Below are 26,797 nucleotides of genomic sequence, written 5' to 3' on the forward strand. Positions count from 1 at the left end.
TTTTTTTTTTTTTTTTTAGATGGAGTTTCACTCTTGTCATCCAGGCTGGAGTGCAGTGGTGCAATCTCGGCTGCCTGTAACCTGAGTTCAAGCAATTCTCCTGCCTCCCTCCTGAGTAGCTGGGATTACAGGCACTAGCCACCATGCCTGGCTAATTTTTTGTATTTTTAGTAGAGACGAGGTTTCACCATGTTGCCCAGGCTGGTCTCGAACTCCTGACCTCAAGTGATCCTCCTGCCTCAGCCTCGCAAAAACATTGGGATGACAGGCATGAGCCACCGCGCCCAGCCTAAAAAACCCCGACTATCTTGATTCCACTTCCTCTTCTCACTGCTGCACCAGCTTTGTACATGGTCCCCAGCCAAGCTGAGATACCCAAAGTCTGGTCCACGTTGTTTTTCTCCACTGCGTGATTTCTCACTCACCCATTGCAAATGCTGTAGGCAGAGCTACAGTGGCTCCTACCCAATCCTCTGCACGCTTCTCAGGGCAGGCTTGCTTCATGTCTCTGCAGCCTTCAGCACAGTTTCCCATTCCTTTTTTGGAACACCCTTTTTTTTGGGTTCCAGAAGTCCGCATCCTCCTGATTTTCTTCTTAGTTTGCCGGCTTCTCCTTTGGCAACTTGTTCTCCACCTGACCTCTAAATGTCGGAGTTCCTCAGAGCTTGGTCTTAGGCCATCTTGTTTTTTCCCTGCACCTCTTTATGACGTCATCTGCTAGAATGTGCCACTCACTCCTGGGGCTCTATTCCAACCCAGATTTCTCTGCTGAATTCCAGGACCGTGTCTACAACCACCTATTAAACATTTCTCCTGGATTTCTCAAAGAACTAAAAATAGAACTACAGTTTGACCCAGCAATCTCATTACTGGGTATTTACCCAAAAGAAAAAAAATCCTTCTACTAGAAAGAAATAATGCACTCGTATGTTCCTTGCAGCACTATTCACAAGAGCAAACACATGAAATCAGCTTAGGTGCCCATCAACGGTGGACTGGATAAAGAAAATGGTACATATATGTTATGGAATACTATGCAGCCATAAAAAGAAACAAAATGAAGAAACAAAGAAACATGTTTTTTACAGCAACATGGATGTGGCTGAAGTCCATTCTCTTAAATGAATTTAGAGCAGGAACAGAAAACCAAATACCATATGTTCTCACTTGTAAACGGGAGCTAAATATTGGGTACTCATGGACATAAAGATGGCATCAATAGACACTGGGGACTACTAGGGGGAAGAAGAAAGAAGAGGGGGCAAGGGTTGAAAACTATTAATACCTAATGGAGCCGGGCATGGTGGCTCATGCCTGTAATCCCAGCACTTTGGGAGGCCATGGCAGGCAGATCACTTGAGGCCAGGGGTTCAAGATCAGCCTGGCTATCATGGCGAAACCCCATCTCTACTTAAAATACAAAAATTAGCCGGGCATGGTGATGCACACCTGTAATCCTAGCTACTTTGGAGGCTGAGGCAGAAGAATCACTTGAACCCAGGAGGTGGAGGTTGCAGTGAGCTGAGATCGTGCCATTGCACTCCAGCCTGGGCAACAGAGCAAGACCCTGTCTCAAAGAAAAAAAGAAAAAGAAAAACTACCTACTGGGTACTGTGCTCATTACATGGGTGATGGGATCAATCGTATTCCAAACCTCAGTGTCACACAACTTACCCATATAACAAACCTGCACATGTACCCCGTGAGTCTAAAATGAAAGTTAAAAAAAAAAAAAAAAGAGGCTGGGCGCAGTGGCTCACACCTGTAATCCCAGCACTTTGGGAGGCTGAGGCGGGTGGATCACGAGGTCAGGAGATCAAGACCATCCTTGCTAACACGGTGAAACCCCGTCTGTACTAAAAATACAAAAAATTAGCCAGGCCTGGTGGCGCGTGCCTGTAGTCCCAGCTACTCAGGAGGCTGAGGCAAGAGAATCACTTGTATCCAGGAGGCGGAGGTTGCAGTGTGCCGAGATTGCGCCACTGCACTACAGCCTGGGCAACAGAGCAAGATCTGGCCGAGTGCGGTGGCTCACACCGGTAATCTCAGCACTTTGGGAGGCTGAGGCTGGCGGATCGCTTGAGGCCAGGAGTTCGAGACCAGCCTGGGCAACATGACAAAACCCTGTCTCTACAAAAAAATACAAAAAATTAGCCAGGCATGGTGGTGTGTACCAGTAGTTGCAGCTACTGGGGAGGCTGAGGTGAGAGGATCATCTCAGCCCAGGAGGTCGAGGCTGCAGCAAGCTGTGATCGCGCCACTGCACCTCCAGTCTTGTTGACAGAGTGAGACCCTGTCTCAAAAAAACAAAACCAAAAACACCAAAAAAAATTTTCTCCATAGGCACTTCAAACCTTAAACTTTCCAATCTTAAACTGTTGATCTTCCTCCCAGAATATGTTCCATCTCAAATGTTCTGCTCGAAGTAAACAATACCTCCAGGCCAAGCAATGTTATTTTTTCGTTTTTGTTTGTTTGTTTTGTTTTGAGACAGGGCCTGGCTCTGTCACCCAGGCTGGAATGCAGTGGCACAAATTCAGCTCACTGCAACCTCTGCCTCAGGAGTTCAAGTCATCTCCCCACCTCAGCCTTCTGAGTAGCTGGGACTACAGGCGCACACCATCATGTATTTCTTTCTTCTTCTTCTTTTTTTTTTTTTAACAACAAAGTCTTGCTATGTTGCCCAGGCTGGTCTCGAACTCCTGGACTGAAGTGATCCGCGCACTTCTGCCTCCCAAAATGCTGGGATTACAGGTGTGAGCCACCACGCCTGACCCTAATCCATATTTCAATGCCCATCTGCCTCCTCTATAGATTGCAAGCTCCATGAGGAGGGTGCACCTGTCATTCAAGGTTGCATCCTCATTGCCTAGGGCAGTGCCTGATACATCATCTGGTTCAGTAAATATCAACGGAATGAGTTAAAACAGGAAAGCTTATTAGCACAGAAACCAAAGCAGAAGAAGCAGCACACATGCCCTCTTGAGATTGACAAAATTGTGCTGTAGTCCTGCGCTGCTTATTGTTAAGTGACTTTAGGGAAGTCACCGTGGCCATCTACAGATTGAGGAAATCAATGTAATTATCTCTGAGGTCCCTCCCAAATCCTCATGTGTAGTTGACATCTATTATCTATTGCTTATATGTCACTGAATTGGCAGGTATGCATAAATAGAATTTGCACCTAACTACGAATATGATTGTTTATATTTTCTTTAAAAAAAAGTTAGGCTTTTGTTTCTCATATTGAGAGCTCTGTTATGCCATTGTGGAATTTCTCCCAGATGTCCACCCCCGCCCACCTTCAAACTCTGCTTCCTTAGACAGATTTGGCAATAGCTTTGTAAGTGATATGGACATAATTGCCTACAATAATGAAAACCTACAGGATTCTTTTTTCATTTTCCCTTTGGCATGTTTACTATTCCCTGCCCCACCAGGCAGATCATTCTGAGTGTGTGAGTGTGTGTACCCATTACAAAGACAACTACTATGTTCATAACATATTCGATTTGGAAAAACCAATTGTAGGCTGGGCACAGTGGCTGACGTCTGTAATCCCAGCACTTTGGGAGGCCAAGGCGGGCGGATCACGAGGTCAGGAGTTCAAGACCAACCTGGCCAACATGAAACCCCATCTCTACTAAAAGTGCAAAAAAAAGTGGCATGCTCCTGTAATCGCAGCTATTCAGGAGGCTGAGACAGGAGAATCGCTTAAACCCAAGAGGCAGAGGTTGCAGTGAGCCGAGATTGTGCCACTGCACTCCAGCTCTGGTTGACAGAGCAAGACTCCATCTCAGAAAAAAAAAAGAAAAAGAAAAAGAAAAAGAAAAAATTGTTTTTGAAAAGCGATTTGTAATGTCTTTCACAGAGACTAAATGAAGAGTATGTTTTCATACTTTTTAAAATACAATTTCATCTTTTTAGATTCTGATTCATGTGCACATGAATGTACACACGTACATGGGTATATCTCGTGATGCTGAAGTTTGGGGTACAATTGATCCTGTCACCCGGCGTGCAGTACCCAATAGGTAGTTTTTCAACCCTTCCCCCCTCTAGTAATCCCCCGTGTCTATTGTTCCCATCTTTATGTTCATGAGTACCCAGTGTTTAGCTCCTACTTATAAGTGAGAACATGCAGTGTTTGGTTTTCTGTTCCTGCAAAAATGTATCCACTTAGGATAAAAGCCTCTAGCTGTATCCATGTTGCTGCAAAGGACATGATTTCTCCTTTTTTTCTTTTCTTTTGTTTCTTCTTTCTTTCCCTTCCTTCCTCTTTCTCTTTCTTTTCTTTTTCTTTCTTTCTCTCTCTCTCTCTTTCTTTTCTGCATCCATGTTGCTGCAAAGGACATGATTTCTTCTTTTTTCTCTCTTCTTTTCCCTTTTTCTTTCCTTCCCTTCCTTCCTTCCTTTTCTTTCTTTTACTTTTTCTTCTTTCGTCTTTCTTTCTTCTTCTTTTTCTTGAGTTGAAGTCTTGCTCTGTTGACAGGCTGCAGTGCAGTGAGTGGTGCGATTTTGGCTCACTGCAACCTCCGCCTCCCAGGTTCAAGCAACTCTCTTGTCTCAGCCTCCTGAGTAGCTGGGATTACAGGCGTGTGCCACCACGCCCAGCTAATGTTTGTATTTTTAGCAGAGACGGGATTTCACCATATTGGCCAGGCTTGTCTCAAACTCCTGACCTCAAGTGATCCACCCCCCTTGGCCTCACAGTGCTAGGATTACAGGCGTGAGCCCCATCTCGTTCTTTCTTATGGCTGCGTGTTTTGATACTTTCAAATTACAAGGATTCAGTGAAGGCTATTCATTGCCTTGAACTTCCCAAAGCATTTCCACAATCGATGGTGTTCTCAGTAAGAATCTGGGACTTGCAGGGCAGATGCTGTCAACACCCCCATTTAACAGATGTGGAAACTGAGGCCCAGACCTACGTTCTTGTCCCTTTACAGGCAAGGTCCCTGGAGGAAGGGGTTCATCTAGAGGCTCGTACAAATATACTGGAATGCACAGTAAAGTTTTGGCTGCCTGGGTTCATATCTAAACTCTGCAGCCTCAGGTCTCTTTCCACTATTAGAAAACGGGGAGAAGGCTGGGCGCAGTGGCTCACACCTGTAATCCCAGCACTTTGGGAGGCCAAGGCGGGCACATCACCTGAGGTCAGGAGTTTGAGACCAGCCTGGCCGATATGGTGAAACCTTATCTCTACTAAAAATACAAAAAAAAAAATTAGCTGGGCATGGTGGCGGGCGCCTATAATCCCACCTAATCCAGAGGCTGAGGCAGGAGAATCGCCTGAAACCAGGAGGTGGAGGTTGCAGTGAGGTGAGATCATGCCACTGCACTTCAGTCTGGGCGACAGAGTGAGACCCTGTCTAAAAAAAAAAAAAAGAAAAAGAAAAAAAAAGAAAGAAAATGAGGAGAATGTTAGCACTTAATTTCCCAGTATTGTGAGACTTAACATATGTCAGCCTGGGCAGCATAGCAAGACCCCATGTCTACCAAAAATTTAAAAATTAGCTGGGCATGGTGGCTGGGGCACACCTGTGGTCCCAGGTACTAGGGAGGGTGAGGCAGGAAGATCACCTGAGCCCAGGAGATTGAGGTGGCAGTGACCTACAACCACGTCACTGTACTGCAATTAGAAAATAAGTGTGGGGCCAGGCGCGGTGGCTCATGCCTGGAATCCCAGCACTTTGGGAGGCCGAGACAGGCAGATCACGAGGTCAGGAAATCGAGACCATCCTGGCTAACACCGTGAAACCCGTCTCTACTAAAAATACAAAAAATTAGCCAGGTGTGGTGGCACACGCCTGTAGTCCCAGCTACTCAGGAGGATGAGGGAAGAGAATCGCTTGAACCCGGGAGGCGGAGGTTGCAGTGAGTCGAGATAGCACTCCAGCCTGGGCAACAGAGCGAGACTCCGTCTCAAAAAAAAAAAAGTGTGGAACTCAATAAATGTTATTTCAGTGGCAAGCCCTGAAAGGGGGTCTACAAAGGCCCAGTGGGCGAGGCTGAGGAAATGCCTGGACGCGACCCTTCTCATGACATTCCCAGGGCGCCCGCATCAGCCCCTACCAACTCCCGCTCGGGGACTTTCTCGGAATCGCGCTGCTTCTTCCAGCCGCCTCGAGGCGATCCCCGTCCAGGTCGCTTTAGCTCCGCCCCCTGATGAGGGGCGTGGCCTCCTCAGGGCCGGGGCGTGGCCCAACCGGGAACTGGGGCGACGAACTCCCCTTCCCAGTCTGGGCCACCCAATCCAGGCGGGGCGGAAGGCTGATCACGTGACCAGCGAGCGGTCTCACCCTCCTCATGTGCCAGTACCACCTCCTCCAGTCCCAGAGGGGGGATGTCTTACTGCTTTCCGTGAAGCAAACCCTTTATTTGAGTACGGTTTGCGTCCACAAAGCGTGAGTGAGATCCTTGGGAGCTACTGGGCCCGTCTTTGCCCCCTCGGTGGGGTTTTGTCTCCTGGCTTCCCCCAAGTGCGAGGCAGTTGGTCTCGCCCAGCCGGGTCCTGGGCGCGGCGGCGGCAGCCGCGTCACTGGCGGGCGGGATCCCTCCGCTCTGGGGAGGCATCGCTGGCGGCGGGGCTGGGGCCACTGAGGAAATCCATCCGCGCCGCCGCCGCCGCCGCCTCCGCCGCGGAGGAAGACAGCGCCGCCCGCGCTCCGCTAGCGACCCCCGCCGCAGAGTTCCACCGCCACAGGTACCTCCGCTGGCAAAAGGAATCCTCGCGCCCCCCAGCCCCAATTTCCCCCGGGGGAACCTCTCTTCCTTCGGTCTCCCCGGGCTGGCCTCCTGGGAGCGGACGTAACTCCCCAGACCTCCCCTCCCTTCCCTTCTGGCCCCGTCGCTCCCAAACCCGGAAGGGGAACTGGGGGGACCCTCGCCTCCCACCGTGCGTGCGCTTCCCCGCACCATCAGCGAAGTTTTTGCCCGACCCCAGACCCCAGCCCAGCCCCGCCCCGACTGCCTCTTGCTCCCTTGGAAGTTGGGGGGCTAAATTCCGGGCTTCCTCTAGGCCCCGCCCCGCCCCCTTTCCCCACCGCCACCCTCCCGCCTGCCCCCGGGGAGCACCCCTCGTGTCCTCCACTGTCGCACCCCTGCCGGCTCTCGCCTTGCACAACTCCAAAATCGGGGAGAAGCAGGCAAGGCCGCGCGCCACCCTTCCTTTCGTCTCCACCCTACCCCCGATTTGGGTGCTGCCCGTGGTTTCTGGCCCCACTCCCCGAAACCGGAGCCCTCGGCGCCCTATTCCCTTTACAGGTCTTCACCCCAAGCCCAGCTCCCAGGCGCCCTGCGCCCGCCCCCCGCCCAGCTTTCTTTTGGGCAAAATGGAGGTCGTGGGGGCTGGAGGGCCAGGCCCGCTGCGCTTCGCAGCGCCGCACCAGCCCGCGCCTTCCAGCTGCCAGATCCAGGGACCCTCCCTTCACCTCTTCTGGGCCCCGCCAGACCTGCGGAGGCGGTGGCACCCCCATTTCTCTATGGGGCCCCAGCTGCTATATCCCTAGAGTCTGGGGGGTGCTGAGGGCCCTGGGGGGTGATGGGGACCGAGGACTGAGAGCGTCGTCCCTGCCCCCGGGTTCTTCCTCCAGCCCTGCTTCCTTCTGCCCTGGGCCTCCGGCGGTGCCGCCAGGCCTGGGCTGCTAGTAGCTGGAAGAGGCTTTGTGCGGGCCTGGGGGTTGGGTAGAGTAAGGAGTTCTGCCCGCACCCCCCACCCCCGATTTTGAGGGTCACCCCTTGGCACTGGCGTAGAAAGCTGAACTTACAAGGAGGGGAAATGTCAGTGGGGAAGAGGAACGCCCTGCGCCTGGGGGAAGTGGGAGCTGGGTGGGGGACGCCTGGGCCGGCCAAGTGCAGTGTGTACGGCCGGATCGCACAGGTGTCCCGCGGGCGGGGAAGGACTCAGGCTCCCGGAGCGGAGCCAGCCAGGCCCCTGGGGCCCGGGCGCCGAGCCTGTGGGCTGGGCCCCCCAGGTGTCCAGGGCGCCGGGGCCAGGCCGCCTGGGGCCGCCCGCCGGCGCCTGGGAGAGAGCAGCTCCGCGCCTCGGGGCCGGGGACCTCGTTGCGGAGCCGTAATTACTCGAGAGCGGCTCCCACGGGCTTTCTGCGGGCGCGGCGGGGCGGGCGGTCTCTGCGCTGGAGGGAGCAGCGGCTCGGGGCTGCCTTCCCCGCCGCTGTCACCCCCACCCGCGGCGTACGGCTAATGGGGCGCAGCCGGACCGGGGATTATCCGGGGTGAGCCGTCCAGAACCTATTAGCGCCCAATCGGCTTTTCCCAAATCCTGTAAACAGCCACCCGGGCCGGTTCTGGGGAGGGCGGGAGGCTGGGTCGGGCGGGGGCGATGGGGCCGGGGGTGGGGTCACCCACCCTACAGGTCTCTGCCGTGGATGCGGTTGCCTTGGCAACGGGGCTAGGGTGGGGGCATTTCACCAATGAGGTGCTCTCGGTCCGGGTGACGGTTGCCTAGGCAACCCCACGAACAGCCCAGCTTTCCCCTCTGGTCTCTCCCCCCCCACCCGCCACCGTCGAAGCTGGGGGTGTGTGTGGAGGGTGTGCGCCTTGTGGGGTGAATTTCAAGAGGCACCGCCCCTTTTAAAATTAGGTGCTTGGAGGGCGGTGCCTGTGCGGGTTGGGGCAGACGCCAGGTCTGTTTTCGAAGGGACACCCCCCCCCCCAGTTCCTGCCGCGGGTGTCCTGCCCGGGCTGTGTCCGAGGGAGGGGTTTCCCCTGCGCTTCCTCTTGCACTTCCCGCTCCGTTTCCGGGGGGCGGGAGGAAGATTGGGGAAGTCGGCTCTTACTCGGCGACGTCTCTGGTGCCGGAGACCCTGGTTGTGCCCGGGGTCGGCGGCTGCGCCGCCCCTTCCCCCTCCCCTTGCTTACCCCTTCCGGGCCGCGCTGCAACCCCGCCTTTCTCCCCACTTCCCCGGCGGCCTCGGGCCTGACGTCAGCCCTGCGTCCCCCAGGCCTCGGGCCAGCGGCCAGGAGCTGCCTCCCCCAGCCCCCGTCCCGCGGCCCCCAGCCGCCCCCAACCCCGCCCCACGGGCCCGGCGCCATGAGTGAGCTGGAGCAACTGAGACAGGAGGCCGAGCAGCTCCGGAACCAGATCCGGGTGAGGGCCTGGTGCGGGGCGGGCGATTCATGTGTATACCGCCCCGTGCCCTGGACCGGGTTGGGTGAGGGTGTTGGTGGGGGAAGGGGGAGGGGGGGCCCCTTAATGGCTCAGAATCTGACCCTGTCCACTCCTGTCTTCTGTTCTCTTCTCTCCCTTTCCTCCCCAACCTGTCTTCTCTTGCGTCTCTCTGGCTCTGCCATCCCCTACAGGATGCCCGAAAAGCATGTGGGGACTCAACACTGACCCAGGTGAGGGCACTTGGTGGCCAGGGGGTAACTAGCGTTGGAGGGGCAAGGATCAGAGGCCGCTGCTCTCTGCAGTCCTGCTGCCTGGGCCTCCCCGAGCCCATTCTGTCTCTATCTCCAGATCACAGCTGGGCTGGACCCAGTGGGGAGAATCCAGATGAGGACCCGGAGGACCCTCCGTGGGCACCTGGCAAAGATCTATGCCATGCACTGGGGGACCGACTCAAGGTGTGTCTGTGCGTGGGCTGGCAATGTGGGCCGACTTTCTAGCAGGCTGTTCGAGCAGCCTCAGATCTGGCGGGGTGAGCAGGCCACCAGAATACCCAGAGTATGTCTGGAAAAATGGTGACTCCCAGACATGCCCGCCAGATCTGGACAGGCAGGATCATGCTGGTGAGAACTTGTGGGCTGCAGCTGGAGACTGTCTCTCAGGTGGCTCACGCCTGTAATCCCAGCACATGGGGAGGCCAGGGCAGGATCACTTGAGCTCAGGAGTTTGAGACCAGCCTGCGCAACATAGTGAGACCCTGTCTCTACTAAAAATTGAAAAATGACCTGGGTGTGGTGGTGCTCGCCTTGTAGTCCCAGCTATGCGGGGGAGGCTGAGGTGGGAGGATCGCTTGAGCCTAGGAGTTCCAGGCTGCAGTGAGCTGTGATGGTGCCACTGCACTCCAGCCTGGACAACAGAGAGAGACCCTACCTTCTCCCACCCAATGGGAAGGGGGTGTGTCTTGTTTTCATGCCACCCTTCTGCTCTCCCTACACCGTTTCCTACCAGGCTGCTGGTCAGCGCCTCCCAGGATGGGAAGCTCATCATCTGGGACAGCTACACCACCAACAAGGTAGGGTGGCACGGGCTGCGGGGTTGGGCAGGGCCACAGAGCCCCGGCTGGCTCTGACCCCGGCACTGCCCCTGCTCCGCAGGTCCACGCCATCCCGCTGCGCTCCTCCTGGGTCATGACCTGTGCCTACGCGCCCTCAGGGAACTTTGTGGCCTGTGGGGGGTTGGACAACATCTGCTCCATCTACAGCCTGAAGACCCGCGAGGGCAATGTCAGGGTCAGCCGGGAGCTGCCTGGCCACACTGGTGAGGGGCCTGGCCCAGTTCGGGCCCTTTTTGGGGTCGGGGGTGCACTGCCCTCTGTGTGGAGACCTGGCTGACCAGCTCCTTCCCCAGGGTACCTGTCATGTTGCCGCTTCCTGGATGACAACCAAATCATCACCAGCTCTGGGGATACCACCTGGTGAGGCTTTGCCAGGGCTGGGCAGTCTGGGCAAACCCACACTTCCTGCCTCAGTGGCCACCGTCCCAGGGCTCAGCACGCAGCATGCACTGTAGCCTCCCTCTCCTGGTGGGCACTAAGGTGGTCAGGGAGGGATGCATCCCCTCCCCACCTAAGGCTCTGACAAGAGCCTCCCTGGACCCTTCCATAGGGTTGGGCTCACGTGGTGGGGCGGGGAGAACAGGGACTCTGTTCTTTGCCCTGTCTCTTATCTTTTCCTTCTTCCTGTCACCTTTCCAGTGCCCTGTGGGACATTGAGACAGGCCAGCAGACAGTGGGTTTTGCTGGACACAGTGGGGATGTGATGTCCCTGTCCCTGGCCCCCGACGGCCGCACGTTTGTGTCAGGCGCCTGTGATGCCTCTATCAAGCTGTGGGACGTGCGGGATTCCATGTGCCGACAGACCTTCATCGGCCACGAATCCGACATCAATGCAGTGGCTGTGAGTTCTGGGGCTAGCTGGGCCAGGCCCTCCCCACCAGGCTCCCGGCCCTGCCCCTCGCCCTCACCCCATCCCGGTCCCGTGTCGTGCAGTTCTTCCCCAACGGCTACGCCTTCACCACCGGCTCTGACGACGCCACGTGCCGCCTCTTCGACCTGCGGGCCGATCAGGAGCTCCTCATGTACTCCCATGACAACATCATCTGTGGCATCACCTCTGTTGCCTTCTCGCGCAGCGGCCGGCTGCTGCTTGCTGGCTATGACGACTTCAACTGCAACATCTGGGATGCCATGAAGGGCGACCGTGCAGGTGACAGCTGGGGGCCCAGGCTGGGCGGGCGAGGACCTGGAGCCCAGGCCAAATGGGTTCTGACTTCTCCCTTCTTCACAGGGGTCCTCGCTGGCCACGACAACCGCGTGAGCTGCCTCGGGGTCACCGACGATGGCATGGCTGTGGCCACGGGCTCCTGGGACTCCTTCCTCAAGATCTGGAACTAACGGCCCCACCCCCACTGGGCCCAGGCCGGGAGGGGCCCTGCCCACGCCCACACTACAGGCCAGGGCTGCGGGGCTGGGCACACTCCCAGCCCCCTTCCCTGGGCCACGGGGCCTTGGGTCCCTGCCCTCCCACCCAGGTTTGGTTCCTCCCGGGGCCCCCACTGTGGAGATAAGAAGGGGATGGAATGGGGGAAGAGGAGGGGCAGGAGGCCCTCATCCTTCTGCTGCCCTGGGGTTGGGGCCTCACCCCTCTGGAGGGCCAGAGGCAGGAGGTGGAAACCCCAGGGGCTGGCTTTTTTAAAACTGGTTTTATTTTAATTTTTATTATATTTTCAGTTTTTCCATAAAGGAGCCAATTCCAACTCTGTACCTGGTCTCTGCCCTTGTTGTGTTCTCGTTTCTGGACTTTGTTGCCTGAGGGCTGCTGAGGGCATGGGTGGTGGGGAGGGTATGGGGCCTGCCAGGCAGCTGGGGCTGGGGGTGGGGTCCCCACTCTCCCTCAGAGCAAATCTTAAGCCCCAGCCCAGAGCCTTCCATCCAGAGGTTCTGGGATAAGCAGCCCCCACCGTGGTTTCTCCTGTCAGGCTGCTGAGCCAGTCTGACCAGGGGGGCCCTGCTCGGAGCTTCTACTTCCCAGCTCTGTGCAGAGCCACTCATCCCTATGGCTCTCCCCAGATAACGAGCAGCGGAGGCGGAACGGGAGAACACACACCAAGTTTTATTGGGAGAAGGGAGTATTTACAGGAGCAGGTAAAAGAGAGGGAAGTCACACAGGGTGGAGAGGGGGCAGGGAAGATTGTGGGTACAAGGCAGACAGGGAACACGGTGACCCCTGCACCCACCCCAACCCCAGGAAGGGCAGGGGAGCAGCGAGGGCCCAGGAAGACCGGGGCCGGGGAAGGACAGCAACAGGGTCTGAGTCCCTGGGCAGGGGGGCTCAGGGGCTTGTAAACATTGACCACTCTCAGAAGGGGATGGGGGTGGGAGAGGGCTCCCCCTATACTTCCTCACAGGGTTAAGGCCTCTCCAGGCTCATGGGCCCCCTAAGTCCAAAGTCTCTTTAGCTGGGGAGAAGGGGCAGGAAGAGACAGGAAGAGTGTCCCCCTTCCCCTGCATTGGCTGCGGCAGGGGTGGGGGGGTTACATTCAGTCACAACAGGAGTCTCCCCCACACCTGGCGAGAGGGAAGGGGAGCTGGGGGCCAGCAGCAGCAAACACTCCCCCCCGGCCCGTCACCCCTTATTGCTTTAGAGAGAATATTGTCTTTTCAGGGACGCTAACACTGTGGGAACCAGGGAGAGGCAGGTGGGGGCCCCCCACCCTGAGGCCAGCTTGATCCCCCAACACTGACCTAGTTGCCACTTTGGTGCAAAAAAAAAAAAAAAAAAAATCCAACAACAAAAAACCAAACACCATCTTTCTGGGACTAGATGGGAAAAGAAACGGGCCACTCCCCATGTCCCCAGGGCAGGAGGGAGAAATACATTCATGGAGGGAGGCAGTGGCGAAGCCTTGCCCTAATACTGCACTCTGAGCAATGAGGTCAATGGGAGGAGCTGGATGAGAAACCCAAAAGACAAAACTGTTACAAAACCCAAAATGGGCGGAGACGAACCCAAGTAGGAGACCGGGAATAAGAAGTGGGTGAGCAATAGAAGGGGCAGCCTCCTCTGACCCAGGAGCTGCACGCTTCTCTTCACCCCAACCTTACCCAACGGTAAAAAGCGCATCATATCAGACCCGGGAGGCCACCCGCTCCTCTCCCATTTGGTCAGCAGAGGGGTCAGGTGCAGAGCTGGGTGGTCCACACCTCATGAGCTGGCTATAGGTTGGGGCCCCAGGCGGCAGCCCCTCCACTGCAACCCTAAGCCCAAAGCCACCCACTCCTTGCCTTTGAGGCTCCTCCTCCTGCCCCCTTCACTGGAGAAACAGACAGCTCAGCCTTCTCTCTGCAGCCTCCGGAGCAATCATCCACCCCCGCTGCTCACAGGGGTGAGGCAGGAGCCAGGCAGCGGTGAGGCGGGGGCTTGTGGCCCAAAGAATACATTCACGTGGCAAGGCAGAGAGCTGGGGCTTTCAGGTTCAAACCCAGGGTGTCCCCCAAAATGGCAGCGGTGGGAGACGCCCCTCACCAGGGCCAGAGTCCAGCTGCCCCACCCTGCCAGCCAGAGAGGTTGGCACGGCCCGGCCCCTCCCGTCTACTCCTCGGCCAGCACAAGATGGCAGCCAGAGAGCTGGGGCCACTCGTCCAATTTGTGCAACTGTCCCCCAAAGCAGCGAAACCAAGGGGCTACTTTGGCCCCACTCTGGACACCTCAGCCAGCCCCGGTGACAGGAGCTGCTCACAGCGGGTCCAGCGGGCGGGGCTCAGACAGGCCTCCTGTGCAAACTGCTGGCCGCCGGCTTCCAGTTACCCCATGGCCTGCCTTCTGGGGGGTAAGTGTGGCCTTGGGGGCCAGGCAGGACAGGTCCATGGGGCCTGTGTCCCCACTGCCCCAAAATAACAGTGTGTTTTTTCTTTCAGCCTCCTAACCATTTTTTTTTTCATTTTTCATCTTTTTTCTTAAAAAAAAACAAAAAACAAAAAACAAAAAACAAAAACCTCTGTGGACCTTCCATTGTCACACCCACTATCCTCACAGCGGGAAGGGGTGTTTAGAGTCTAGTTTTTAACAATATTTTTGCCTCTCCTAATGTTTTCTTCAAAGTCGCTTAAAATTAAAAAAAATAAAAAGAAAAACCCCCTCCCCCAGTCTGTAAAGTGCCTCGTGGTGGGTGAGTTAAGGTGCATCGTGTGTTTGTAACAAGTGCTGGGGACCCCGCCCCTGCCTCTTCCTCTGCTCCCTGCGGGGAGCCTGCAGGCTGGGACCCTCGGTCCACGCCGCCGCGGCTGCCCTGGCCTACAGCCCAGGGGCTGGGGGTCCGGGCTGGTCAGTAGTCATCCACGCTCTCGATCTCACCAGAAGATCCGTGCAGGGAGTACCCTGAAGCCGGGGAGAAGCTGCGTCTGAGCTCTCTCCTGGGCTCCTCCTGCCCTGTGCCAAGGAAGTCCCGCTCCTGCCCCAGCCCAGCTCACCCAGGATGCTGGGGTCTGAGTGCAGCATCAGTGCCCGCCTCTTGGCCTTGCTGCCCTCCCCGGTGCCGAGTTTGGTGCTGTGGTTGGCCTGGAAGGCCGTCTGCAGCGAGGCGCTGCTCAGCCATGCCTCCTAAGACAGCAGACAGGAGGGTGAAGGTCAGGAGGCGCCAGGCAAGCCCTCCCCAGCTGCTGGTGCCAGCTGCCTCACCTGCTGCTGCTGCCGCTGCTGGCTGGCTTTCTGCTTGGCCCTCCGCTCCAGGAATTGTTTGGCAAATTCTTTGGCTTCCAGCGTGTCCCCCAGGCAGGAACGGATATAATCGTGGACATCATAGGGGGATTCCACCTCCTTGAGGATCGCTACAGCCATGGGCACTGCAGTATGAGCGAGGGCTGTCAGGGCCCCCTGGCCGGTTCTGGAGTCCCAGGCCCCGCCCACCTCCTTGGAGCCGCTTGCCTACCGTCCAGGCTGCCCGTGGCGCTCAGCGTGTGCAGCATCTGCTCGCACCACTGGGTGAAGCCGTCCTGGGGTCTGGGAATGCCCTGCAGCAGCTTCAGCAGCTTCTCTTCTTCCTCCGTCTTTTTGCGAATGGGCCGACCCGATAGATGGCTATACGAGTCACTGAAGGGGGTGGGTGAGTCAGGGTTGGAAATCAGCTGGCTGGGGTGGGGGGGGTCTGCCACCTTCCCTCCCAGGGCCATCCCGGAGCCTCCAGGTGCCACGCCCACCTGAGAGATGGGCTGCTCCGGCTGTTCTTCAGGCCGAGGCCACGGACCAGGCTCCCGCTGCTCTTTGGGGTGTCCTCCCAGAGCCCCAGGCCGCTGCTGCCGCCCCCACTCTTGTCTGGCCCGCCCCACAGTGGCCCAGCCTCAGACACCCACTGGTTCAGGGGGGCAGTGCCCAGGCCCCCAAGCTGCTACAGATAGCAGAAGATCAGAGTGGCTCAAACAAAGGCACCCCAGAAAAGCAGACGGGGAGGCTTGTTTAGGCGGCAAACGGAGAGGGGTGAGGTGAGGGCCACAAGAGCTGTTGCCATCACAGGAGGGGCTGGGGCTTGGGCTGCACAAGTCTGGGTTCAGTGATCTCCCTCCCTGTGCCACCCTGGAAACTGTGTAGGGGGGGCCCGGGAGGTTCCCGGCCTGCTCACCACTCGGTGGTTGGGGGCCTGGGCCCGAGCTGGCTCCCGAGATGGGGGCTGTTTGTGCAGCTGCCGCTCGCCCTCCAGCTGCAACTCCAGGAGCGTCTTCATGGACAGCCCCTGCTTGGCCAGGCCAGCCCAGAGTGGGGGTGGGGAGCTGGGTGCGGGGGGCACAGGGACCACTTGCTGCTGTTGTAGCAACTTCAGCAACAACTCCTGCTGCCGCACCTAAGATGGGGACACGGTGAGAGGACCTGGCGAGGGTTCTCCCCCCAGCCAGCTGAGACTCGGCAGCACCCACCTGCTTGCGCCGAAACAGCTCTTCCTCCTCCTGCCGCCGCTTCTGCTCCTCCTGCTGCTGCTGGCGGCGCTTCTCCTCCCGGCGCTTGCGCTCCTCTTCCTCCCGCTTCGCCCTGAGCTCCACTTCTCTGCGCTCCTGGAACTGAGCCCAGTGGCCGATCAGAGGGGAGAGCTGCGGGGGACAGCTTGGGGCCTGCCTCGGTCCACCCTTCATTCCCAGGGCCTCAGCCCCAGGATGCCCACTCACTTTATGTTGCAGCTGGAGTTGTTCTAGAATTGGACCCTGAGTCGAAGAATTAATTGGTATGTCCCAAAGACTGGCCTCACCACCTGCAGGGGGCAGGGGGGCAAAGGCGGCTGCAGGTGGGCACTCGGGCCCACTGATCTGGTCCAGCTGCGGCAGTGGACTCCCCAGCCAGAATGGCAGCTAGTGGCGTGTGAGGGTGGGGAGCAGACCCCAGTTCACCCGGAGACTGCCTTGGGGGTGGGGGGGCCAGGCAGGCCACACACCTGACTGTGATGAGGCTGAGGTATGTACGTCCCAGAGGCGGCCCGAATCCGGCACCGACAAGGACCGGCTCATCGTCGGGAGCAGGTTCTGGTCCCCGCCTCTGAGGAGCAAATTGTGGATTCTTAAGACCCCATATCCATCTCTGGTCTGCCCCCGCCCCCCACCCTGTATCCTGAGGGCTCGCACGCACCACGCACCTGGGGGGTTTGAGCGCCTGGAGCTGCTGCAGGAACGCCGTGAGCTGCTGCTGCTGCTGCTGCGGCGGCGGCGTCAGGTCCCCCAGAGCTGCCTTTTCTCGCAGCGCGCATTGCGGGAGCTGGCGGCTGCAAATGGGACAGTGGAGATGGTGGGCCACAGAGCCAGCGCTGGGCCTTCTCCCAGCCCACCCCAGGCCCCCCGTACCTGCTGACCAGCTGGAGAAACTGCTGGTGCTGCAGCTGCTGGTACAAGGCTGCCGTGGCCAGCTCCTGCTGCTTCTTCAGCCGCTCCTGGTCCATGTTTCCCTGCTCAGGTGAGAGCTCGGCCAGTGCCCGCAGCAGGGAGGAGGGGACTCTGCTGGACTCCTGCCCGCACCCCTCACACCCTGTCCCTCCATGCAGGGGAGAAGCAGCTCACCAGCAGTGGGGGTGGTGAGGGCCCTGGGGCAAAGGGCACGCGGCCCCACATCTTGATCACCTCGCCCAGCGGCTGGAAGCCCTCATCGCAGCCCCGCTTCACCAGCAGCGACATGGAGAAGTAGCCGGCCTGGAACCACTCTGCCATCTCCTGTGTTGTGAAGGGGCCTGGACAGGGAGCGAGGGAGCGGAGAACCACTGGGGTCACAGGGTATGCCGGAGACACTCTGAACCAGAACGGCCCTGAGCAGCCCTCCCATCCCATACAGGTACCTTGGATCTCGCCCTGTGGGTCCTTGTAGAACCACTTCCGGGCAGCCCCATGGCTGAGTGGGAGGGCAGTGGCTGCTGCGGAGTGGCGCAGGCCCTGGGTCTGCATGGCAGCCGTGAACTGCTCCTCCTCCAAGGAGCTGTCCTGCAGGGAGGCCACCAGCTTCTCCGCCTCCTGGATGCCCAGAAAGAGAAGAAAGGCTCAGCTACCAATCTCGGCAATATCAGGATGGGGATGGAGCTTGAGCTGGGGCTGGGGCTGGGGCTGGGGCCAAGAGGTCAGGAGAAGTGGGAAGGGTCCCTCCCGCTTTCTCAGGCCCCCCACACCTGCTGCAGGTGCTTCAAGCCTTCATCATCCTCCAGATCTCCAGGTGGGCCAGCAGAGGAGCCCACCCCGGGGCTCAGCTGGATCCCCCGAATATCATCTGGAAGGCATGAGACAGGAGGTGGAAGGGCAGGGAGGAGACAAGATAGCCTCCGCCTGCTCTCACTCCAGAACACCACGCTCTTGCCATGGCTCCTCAATGTGAATGCCCTGTGTGCCCACCCCCACGAGGGGAGCACTTTCTCCCACAGCCCCAGCGCACCCGGGAGGTAGGCCATCCTCCCTTCCTACCTTCGGCCGCTGGGGGCTCTTTCTCCGCAGCTTCGTCCCCATCCCCGTTTGTCCCCCAGAGTGGGCCCAGGGTGGGCAGTGGGGACGGGGAGCTGGACTTCTCCTCCTGAGGAGGCAGTGGGGTCAGCTCCTTCCCACCTAGAAGAGAGAGATGGCCAGAGTTTAGAACCAAGGGCTGGGCCTGCCACGCAAGTTAGCACAAGCCCTTGAATGTAGCTGGAACCACGGGTCACACTCTCTTGGGCCAAGTCCTCCACTTCACTTGGGTCAACTCAACTAACGGCGGAGGGAATGCGGTGCCGACCCTCGCCTCCATGCTGCTAGACATGGCAGGAACGTATCACAACACCGCACACCACCACACAACACCGCAGACTTCACTCCAGGTTCTACAGCCTCTTCAAGGGACTTTCAAAGGTCATTTTGATTATGCCTGATTTCTATCTGGTACACTGCCTTGAAGACACGGCTCTGCTACTCCCTGGTTCCTCCCCACCTCTCAGCACTCTTCCAGTTCTAAGTAGCCTGTTCCTACAGGTAGGTGGGTAGCCAGTGCCCAGCCTGGCAAAGAACCCCGGTGCCCACCCGGCCCGGCCCGGCCCCAGGCCCGCTGGGCACCCCGAGGCTCACCCGCCTCAGGCCCTTCCTCCTCTAGCCCTTCGGAAGGCTCCTCCTCCTCCTCCAGCCCTTGGAAGTCCAGCTCCTGCTCCTCAGGAATGGGCTCCTTGGGGCCCTTCTGCATGGGGCCGGGGTGGGGAGCAGAGAACAGCTGGGTGGGTGGGGAGGAAGAGGACCCCGGAAGGGCAGGTTCCCACCCTCGCCTCCTCACAGATACCTTGAGAGGCAAGAAGGCCCCAGAGGCATCAAAGGTGCCCATTTCTTCATCCTCATCGTCCAGGCACCACTCTGGGAGCCCATCCTTGTCCTCCTCAAAGCCGTCAGGCGCTCGGCACCGCCGCAGGTGAGAGCTGCCTCCCCCTCCCCGCCCCTCCTCTTCACCCCACCCTCCTCGATCCCCTCGCAAATCAAATTCAAACTTGCGCCTCCGTTCCCCATGTTCCCGCCAGCCAGCAGAGCGGGGACCGCCATCTGCGCAGGAAAAATCAGGGAGAAGAGTGGGTACCCGAGCAAAGCCGGCGGCCCCCTCTGCTGCAGCTCATGGAGCACCTCCAGGGCTGCTGTCCCGGCCACTCCCACATCAGCTAGCCTCTGCTCCCTCCCTATGGCTACAGGAGCCCACCCTCTCATTATGGTTCCTGCTCCCCACTGCCCCCGCCAATGCTACCGGGCCCCAATCTCACCAGGGCTGGCGGAGCGCCAGCGGTCGCCATCTCGCCGGAGCCCTGCCCCGAGCCTCCAGCTGCCCTCCTCCTCCTCCTCCTGCTCCTCCCGTAGGGAACGCCAGTTCTCGCTGTCTGAGCGGGCGTGCTCCTTCCTTGGACCAGCCCCTCCCTCCTCAAACCCACATCGTGCTAGGAGATGGGAAGAGAGGGGCAGTTATCAGAAAGGCAGCGTGGTGCCTGGACCCTCAGGAAACGTGTGGGGCCAGCTCCAGGCCCTCCTGCCCCCAGCACCTCCGAAATAAACACCCCCATACTGGGCCACCCATCTTGGTCCTCCCCGCTGCCCTGGCCGCCGCCCTCAGCAGCCTCGTACCTCCATCCCGCCTTGCTGACTTCTCAAACCGCCTCTCGCCTCTGCAGCAGGGGAAACGTGTGGGTCAGAAACAGTACAGCCTCCCCTGCCACCCTGTGCGACCGCCCCATGCCTTGTCCACTGTGCCCTGAGGCAGTGGAGGGAGGGAGGAGACAAAGGAAACTAGGGGTCAGGAGCACAGGCATCTCTGACAGGGCTTATCTGGTGGGCCTCTGTTACCCTCTAGTGACAGGACCCAGGCCTCCCCTTCCTGGCCTGCCCTGCTCTTACGCCACGCCCCCTCCTGGCCCCACCTGTCATCCCAGCTCTGGCTGCGCTGGATTTCTCGGGGGCTTCGTCCAAAGGCCCCATCACCTTCTTCGATGCTTCTTTGGTAAAAGCAGCTGTCACCACGGCCGCGACCTAGAGAAGAGGCCAGATGCACACTGAAACCTGCTGCACGTCCTCGAAGTCAGGGGCCCAGATCTGCCCGTCCCCAGGACACGCCATCACCCCTCTACCTCGGCTCCGCGTGCTGCCCCTGCCTCGGGAAGTGCCAGCCAGGGGGGGGCCAGCCCCTTTCCCCATCAGCCTCAGCACAGCCACGCTGTTCACTGACAGGGAGAAGTTTCTCTGAGGAGGGAGCCAGGGGCGGGAGTGAGGACCCAGGCACCCGACCACCCCCACCCCCACCCCACAGCACCCTCCCGGCCTGTCTCCTCAGCGCTGGCCCCTCTCCTCCTAGCCCGACCCATGGCCTCCCCTCCCGGGCTCCCGCAGCCTCAGCTCCTGGCCCGGTCCCACCTGTTCCTCCTCAGTCAGCGGCTCCAGGGCCAGGGGCTGCAGTGGCTCATCCTGCAGCACCGCGGCAAACTCCTTGTCCTGCAGCTCTTCCGGGACCTGGCGGTGGGGTAGGACAGCCAAGACACCACATGCTGCCAAATCCCCTCCACAGGCAGAGGCCACCACCGCCAACCCCCCTCGCCCGCGCACCCACCTTGTTCTCCTTGACGTAAAGGGCCAGCATTTCCTCTCGCCCATAACGGTAGTCAGCCAGCTTGTATTTGGGCATGGCAGGGGACGGGGGTGGGGAGGCCACGCTGCCGCCCCCAGACAGGGCCCTGAGCCTGGACACGACACAGAGAGAAGAAGACAGAGGTCAGGGCAGCCTGGACTGTGCTTTCTCGAATCTCCACGGCAGCGAGGCGCACACGTGACTCACCACTCAGGCCCAAAGTTGAGTGTCTCTGCTGCCATCGTGGGGCTGGGCGTGTTTCTGAGAGGCCGGGGTGGGGAGGAGGGGACCTGGTGTTCACTCTCCAAACACCTGTGGGGGAATAGGGGCCATGAAGAACAGCACACGAAGGAGACCTTTAAAGCGCAGGGAGGACACCATGGGGGACATCCTGGTGGGCATGACAATGGGCCCTGGACTAGCTGGTGGGTCACCTGGGATCTAAAAGGACTCACCTGAGCCAGCCACGTGGCCACTCACACCATGAGTTACCCAGAGATGAGTCCAGATGGTGAAAGACCTGGGGGAGGCGAGATGGGAAGCTCGAGTCCTTCCGGTCTCCACAGGGCAACCTCCCTCGGCCCGGGGCTCACCTGGCAGCCTGGCCCAGGAAGCAGGAGGGCAGAGGCTGGTGCTGGAGTGAACGAGGGTCCCCAAGCCACTGGGAATTGGTCTAGCCTCAGTAGAGCCTGGGAGGGACCTTCACATCTGGGAAAGACCCTTAAGGAGAGCGGGGGGAGGAGGTAGGGTTCAGGACATGGCTCTGCCGGCAGCCCTGCCCTGCCCCGCATGCCAGGAGAGGTCCATTCGCCGGGTGGTGTCTCTGGGCATCAGCACCCTCACCACCCTCTCTGGGAGGCTGAGACAGGAGGCGCAGTGCAGAACTCGGGGACGGAGGCAGCCGAGGCCAGGATGGACGTTCAGGGCAAAGATAAAACAAAAACAAGCAAGCAAGCAAAAACCCACTAGAGCCACAAACAGCTTACAGAGAAAAGGTCAGTTATGGAGAGAAGGATTAGAAATAAATCTAGGAGCAAAATTCTTTCCCTCATGAAAAAAATCACAGTTGGCTGCTCAGAAGCTCAAATCCAGGGGCTTGCTCTGGGGAGAAACCCAGTGAAAAGGAGCACGAGGTGACTCTAGGGCCACAGACGGGTACATGACGAGGACTCCAGGCAGGCAAGCCTGAGCCAAGGCACCTCGGGCTGGTTTCCCCCACAGGAATCACACTCAGACCACCGCTCCCAATCAATAATGGAGGTTCAAACAACCAAGCCACCAAGGGGACGAGGATCTCAGGATACCGGCTGGGAAGCAGCCTCTGGCACCATCAGGTGGAAATAAGGTCAGGGCAATGGAGGCTGGTGGGGGCACGCTGGCAGCCTGTTCCTCTAAGGGACGACGGAGGGGACTCTCAGGAGGAGGCGCATCCCTGGGGCCCCGGGCAGAGGACTCAGGCGGGTGGGCGGGGTCCAGGTGCTGCGGTGTTGTCACTGGCTGGGAGGGAGGCTGGCCAGGCTTGGTGCTGCAGCTCCCATCAACTCCCGGACGCCACAGTCTGGGAAAGAAGAAGAAGGGGGGTTCAACTAGGGTGCTGAGGGGGAAAGGCCATCAGCCCCAGCTGAGCCAGCAGTCCACGACAAGCTGAGGCCTGCTCAGAGCCCAGGCACCCCAGGGGGAAACACAGGGCTCAGAGGCAACCCAGGGCCAGGCTGGCCTCCCCCGAGACCTCTCCTTCCTCAGCCTTGGCTGGATGCTCCGGTGGTGGTGTGCTCCACGCCACGAAAAGCCACCAGCCTGTCACTCACTGCAGGTGGCCTCCTATAGCAATCTGGGGACTAGATGAGCCTTGAGGACATGACGCTAAGAGAAACAGACCAGCCAAAAAAGGAGAGCTACCCCTCACTTCTCTTTCATGAGGTCTCTAGAGCAGTCACTCATTGAGGCAGGAATGTAGAAGGGCAGCCGCCAGGGGCTGAGGGGACAGGGAGCTGTTGCTGAAGGGTCCAGAGCCTCAACTGAGGAGGGGATCCCGGGGCCTCTGGTGGTCATGGCCGCACACCAATGTGAGAGTACTTAGTACCACAGAACAGCACAGTTAGAGACAGTTAAAGTCTCCAAATTTTGTTGTATATTTTACCAGAATAATCACTTTTTAAAAATAGCTTTAGGGAACAAAAGGTATCTGGAGATAACCACCGCATACCTAAGTCTTCCCCACTCCAAGAAAAACACCCCACATTCTTTCAAACCAGCCTCAGGAGAGGCCGTTTTGAGCCTCCTCCAGTTCATTCCTTCTAGAAGGCCAGAAGTTCATCCTGGAGGCATGAGGGTGGGAGAGAGTAGAACAGAAAAGGGACCACCTGGCCAGCACAATGGCTTATGCCTATAACCCCAGCACTGTGGGAGGCTTGAAGAGAGGAGTCCGAGACCAGCCTGAGTAACAGAACAAGACCACGACTCTACAGAAACAATTCTAAACATTTTTTAAAAAAGAAAAAGTGGCCAGGCGTGGTGGCTCATGCCTGTAATCCCAGCACTTTGGGAGGCCGAGACGGGCAGATCACCTGAGGTCAGGAGTTTGAGACCAGCCTGGCCAACGTGGCAAAACCCTGTCTCTACTAAAAATACAAAAATTTGTCAGTCCTGGTGGTAGGTGCCTGTAATCCCAGCTACTCGGGAGGCTGAGGCAGGAGAATCGCTTGAACCCGGGAGGCGGAGGTTGCAGTGAGCTGAGATCGCGCCCCTGCACTCCAGCCTGGGCAACAGAGCAAGACTTTGTCTCAAAAAAAAAAAAAAAAAAAAATTTTAAAGCGATGGCCTCACACTGCCCCCTGCCAGGCGCAGCAAGGGCAGCTCTCCTAGGTGCCTCTGGCTCGAGTCATCCATCCTGGCTGTCTTGGCTGCAAGGGGCACACAAAGGGGGAGTGGCTCATGCAGCCTGAGGACAGCGACACCAAGACAGGGGAGAGAGCAGGCCCAGAGCAGGAAAAAGCCCATGCCACCCACCTTCTTGGGAAGAAACCAAGAGAGTGAGGTTAACTCTCTAGGCACCTCCACAGCAGAGTCTGGTGCCGGAAGCTGGTGGTGCCTGGCCCCTTCCTTGGACTAAAAGAACTAGTGGCACACCTGCAGGCCACCATGGAGCTCCCACCCTCCAACAGGTTCTGGACTGGGGGCCCCTCTGCTCCTCAGGGGGCTCTTGGCCAAGTCTAGAGACATTCTGGGTTGTCACCACTGGGCAGGGGGTGCACAGGGCAGCCCCACAGCCAAGAGCTATGTGACTCCAGATACCAAGCGCGCCAGTGCTGAGACGCCCTCCTCTGCGCCACGAGCATGGGCAGAGCCCTTGGGGGTCTACTGGGCCAAGGGGAAGGCAAGGGAAGCCAGGTGTGTGCACGCTGGATCATTCTCTCTGAACAGCAGGGACATCATTCCCTAATTACTCTGTCCCACAAGGGAAATCTGAAATCCTGCCAGGAGGAAATCTTTGAGAAAAGAATAGTTTTTTTTTTGTTTTGTTTTGTTTTTTAAGAAAAACTGCCTAAGTTTGTCTATTGCAAGCTCTCAAAGCCAGGCATCTGATCCCTGTCCAATGAAGACAAGAGCAGGAGGTGGCGGGGGCTGGGGTACTGCCACCTGCCCGCCTCAGCTTACCCGGCTGAGCTTTCTCAGCTCAGGGTCTCCTTCTCACAGGCCCCTTCCAGCCTGTGCCCCGCCCTGGCCCTGCCCTCAAGCCTCGGCCTACTTCGGCTCCTCGCCCCCTCCCCACCCCTTCTCTTTCTCGGGCCTGTCTACCCTCACTCCCCCAGCATCTGAATCAATGCTTTTGAAAGACTGCCCCCTGCCGGAGACAAGGGGCGAGGACACGCTGGGCCCGGGTGCTCCAGTAGGCGCCGGGGCGCGCGGGAAGGGAGCCTGCTCTCTGGGGCTCAGAACTCAAGAGAGAAGGAAAAGACGGAGAACAGGCGGTCCCAGTGCACATTCAGCTAAGAACATTATCTCCTCACTCCATCACCCCTAAAATTAGCTCCAACACGGAGCACTATGCCTTGGCACAGAACACAGCCACTTAAACAGAAGCACAGTTCCCAATTCCCCAACACTGGAACAATCGCCCAGCCCCAGGCCTGCTGGAGGGGACCTGGCCCTTTCTCAGGATGGAGATTCTCCAAGCGTGGTAGGGTGAGGACGCTGAGGCTTAAAAAAGAGATGCAAGCCCGCATTCCTCGCAGCTGGTCGGTTATCCCAGCTCTCTCATCTCTGAGCCATCCCAGCAAATCACACCACCGCTTGGCAATTGTCTACAAGTTAACAGTTTTCAAAAGATTTTCACTCTTTACCTCCTGTGATCCCTTTTGCCCACTTGCCCAGCCTTGGGCTCCAGCCAGGGAAAACAAGGAGGAAGCTGCTCCGACAGCGTGCCCCCCGACATCCTTGACACTCTATGCAAGACTGGAGGTGCGCATGGTGGCAGTAACCATCCCAAACTCTCAAGCATTATTCTGTGAGTTTGAAGCCATTTTACATTTGTCAGACTTTCAACATCCTTCATCTAGCCACCTCCTCTCATCTTCTCTCCTCTAAAGTGGGCTATTTTTCTTCAATTCCCAAATTCCAATAGCAGATGTAAAAGTTAGGGCTAACGCATCAGATCACGAACACGACTGATGTGTCCAGCAGCAGAAAAAGCTAGTCCAGAAGTTTAAGCACATGGTTCACTTGACTAACCACCACATGGGACCCTCAGGGCCCCTGGTCCCCAGGCAATGGCAGGGACACCAAGTCCAGGTCTACCCTCAAATCCTTCCCAATGGCACGACAGACCGCTGGGGGACCAACACCTACAATCTAAGAAAATCAGATCGGAGCTGGCTAGCCTGGCGGAGGGTGGCTAGCCTAGGTCTGCAAAGGGCACCGGAAAGATGGGAAGGAGAAAGAACCCCAAATCCCCCATGTTGGCAGCAAAGGAGAGACCCTTACTGGTACCACCGATGGTGTTTCCATGCCAAAGGCGAGGGTTGGCGGGGTTCTAAATTGAAACTGCTATATAGACTCGAAGGGGCAGTGCAGAAGAGGGTGGGAAAGCTGACGATCTTCCAGAACGACACTTTGAGAGGCAGGAGAGAAGTAAGGCTTGGGTGGCTGGAAAAAAAAAATCCAATCCAGCTAACAAGTCTTTATGTAGCATCTCCTAATTCCTAGCACTGGGATGCAACAGACCTGGAGTCTGACCGGGAATACGAGTAATGACTGTATAACAGAGAAGAAAGACGAGGGGCTTTTAAAAAGTTACTCGGAATTTTTTTTTTTTTTTTTTAAGGCAAAGTGTGAGAGCTGTGGCCAGAGAGCTGCTGCACCGAGGAGCACGAGCTAGGAAGGGCCTGGCCTGGGACGGGGAGGGCAAGCAGTCTCTGGTAAGGAAGGTGTTTCCCGCGGCCGAGCAACTGGGAAGAAGGAGACCCCAATGACCCAGCACCAAGATCGCCGGAGCGAAAGGAAAGAGAGGTGAGGAGGACCTAGGCGAGGTGCCTGGGTGGAGGGGAAGGCTTCCATGTTGGCCGAAGTCGTGGAACGCTTGCACTTGGGGAACCGCAAGGCCCAGCTCGTTCCGAGGGGAACCCAAAGGCGCGCTGGGGACAACTCTGGGAAGCGCGGGGCCCGGCCACTCTAGGACGCTAGGGTCGGGGGCCCCCAGGCGGCCCAGGGCAGGGTTTGGCAGGGGCCCGGGGGCGACCGTTAGGAGCGCGGGGGTGGAAGGCAGCGCGCCGGCCCGGGAGGACGGCGTGCCCTTCAGGGAGGGGCGCCAGGTGCGAGGGGGGCGAGCGGTCGCCCCCTAAGCCGGGCGCCGGCCTCCCGGGGCCTCCCCGAGGCTGGCCGGCTCTGGGGGAGGGTCCCGGCGGCGGGGAGGGGCCGGAGCGAGCGGGAGGGCTGGCGGACGCACCGGGCGGCGGCGGCCTCGGGGAGGAGACGGGGGAGGGTCCTCGCTGGCGGCCCGCGCGCTGGCTCCGGCGTTTCCCTAGCTCGCGGGCTCGGCGCGGCC

At 58.4% G+C, this 26,797-nt stretch overlaps 2 protein-coding genes across 8 annotated transcripts; one reads left to right on the forward strand and one right to left on the reverse strand.

Annotated features, from left to right (window-relative positions):
• The first annotated feature begins 6,544 nt into the window (after positions 1–6,544).
• Positions 6,545–11,949, forward strand: LOC116463853 (guanine nucleotide-binding protein G(I)/G(S)/G(T) subunit beta-2). Of its 2 annotated transcripts, XM_032147138.3 has the most exons (10): positions 6,581–6,706; positions 8,967–9,112; positions 9,325–9,363; positions 9,482–9,588; positions 10,139–10,202; positions 10,285–10,447; positions 10,538–10,604; positions 10,884–11,085; positions 11,178–11,394; positions 11,476–11,949. In XM_032147138.3, the coding sequence occupies exons 2-10, from the start codon at positions 9,056–9,058 to the stop codon at positions 11,580–11,582; spliced, it is 1,023 nt and encodes a 340-aa protein (XP_032003029.1). In that variant the 5' UTR covers positions 6,581–6,706; positions 8,967–9,055; the 3' UTR covers positions 11,583–11,949. The 2 variants fall into 2 exon arrangements, with proteins under 2 accessions (XP_032003030.1, XP_032003029.1); XM_032147139.2 differs by lacking the exon at positions 8,967–9,112 and having other exon boundaries at positions 6,545–6,706.
• Positions 11,950–12,281: 332 nt separating this feature from the next.
• Positions 12,282–26,797, reverse strand: LOC116463852 (GRB10-interacting GYF protein 1-like). Of its 6 annotated transcripts, none has more exons than XM_032147136.3 (27): positions 26,699–26,797; positions 21,348–22,312; positions 21,210–21,274; positions 20,962–21,066; positions 20,737–20,866; positions 20,544–20,639; positions 20,261–20,372; positions 20,054–20,162; positions 19,761–19,801; positions 19,406–19,576; positions 18,940–19,193; positions 18,735–18,840; positions 18,105–18,242; positions 17,816–17,913; positions 17,492–17,663; positions 17,220–17,386; positions 17,007–17,107; positions 16,802–16,927; positions 16,604–16,704; positions 16,341–16,423; positions 16,095–16,235; positions 15,803–16,021; positions 15,384–15,568; positions 15,116–15,276; positions 14,866–15,029; positions 14,658–14,787; positions 12,282–14,565 (listed from the first exon to the last, which is right to left on the reverse strand). In XM_032147136.3, exons 2-27 carry the CDS (start codon positions 21,543–21,545, stop codon positions 14,513–14,515), a joined length of 3,426 nt encoding a protein of 1,141 aa, XP_032003027.1. In that variant the 5' UTR covers positions 21,546–22,312; positions 26,699–26,797; the 3' UTR covers positions 12,282–14,512. The 6 variants fall into 6 exon arrangements, with proteins under 6 accessions (XP_032003027.1, XP_058290865.1, XP_032003022.1 ...); XM_058434882.1 differs by having other exon boundaries at positions 15,384–15,571; XM_032147131.2 differs by having other exon boundaries at positions 12,282–14,787; positions 15,384–15,571.

The sequence above is a fragment of the Hylobates moloch genome, unplaced genomic scaffold (genome assembly GCF_009828535.3).
Source record: "Hylobates moloch isolate HMO894 unplaced genomic scaffold, HMol_V3 SCAFFOLD_71, whole genome shotgun sequence".
Lineage (NCBI taxonomy): Eukaryota > Metazoa > Chordata > Mammalia > Primates > Hylobatidae > Hylobates > Hylobates moloch.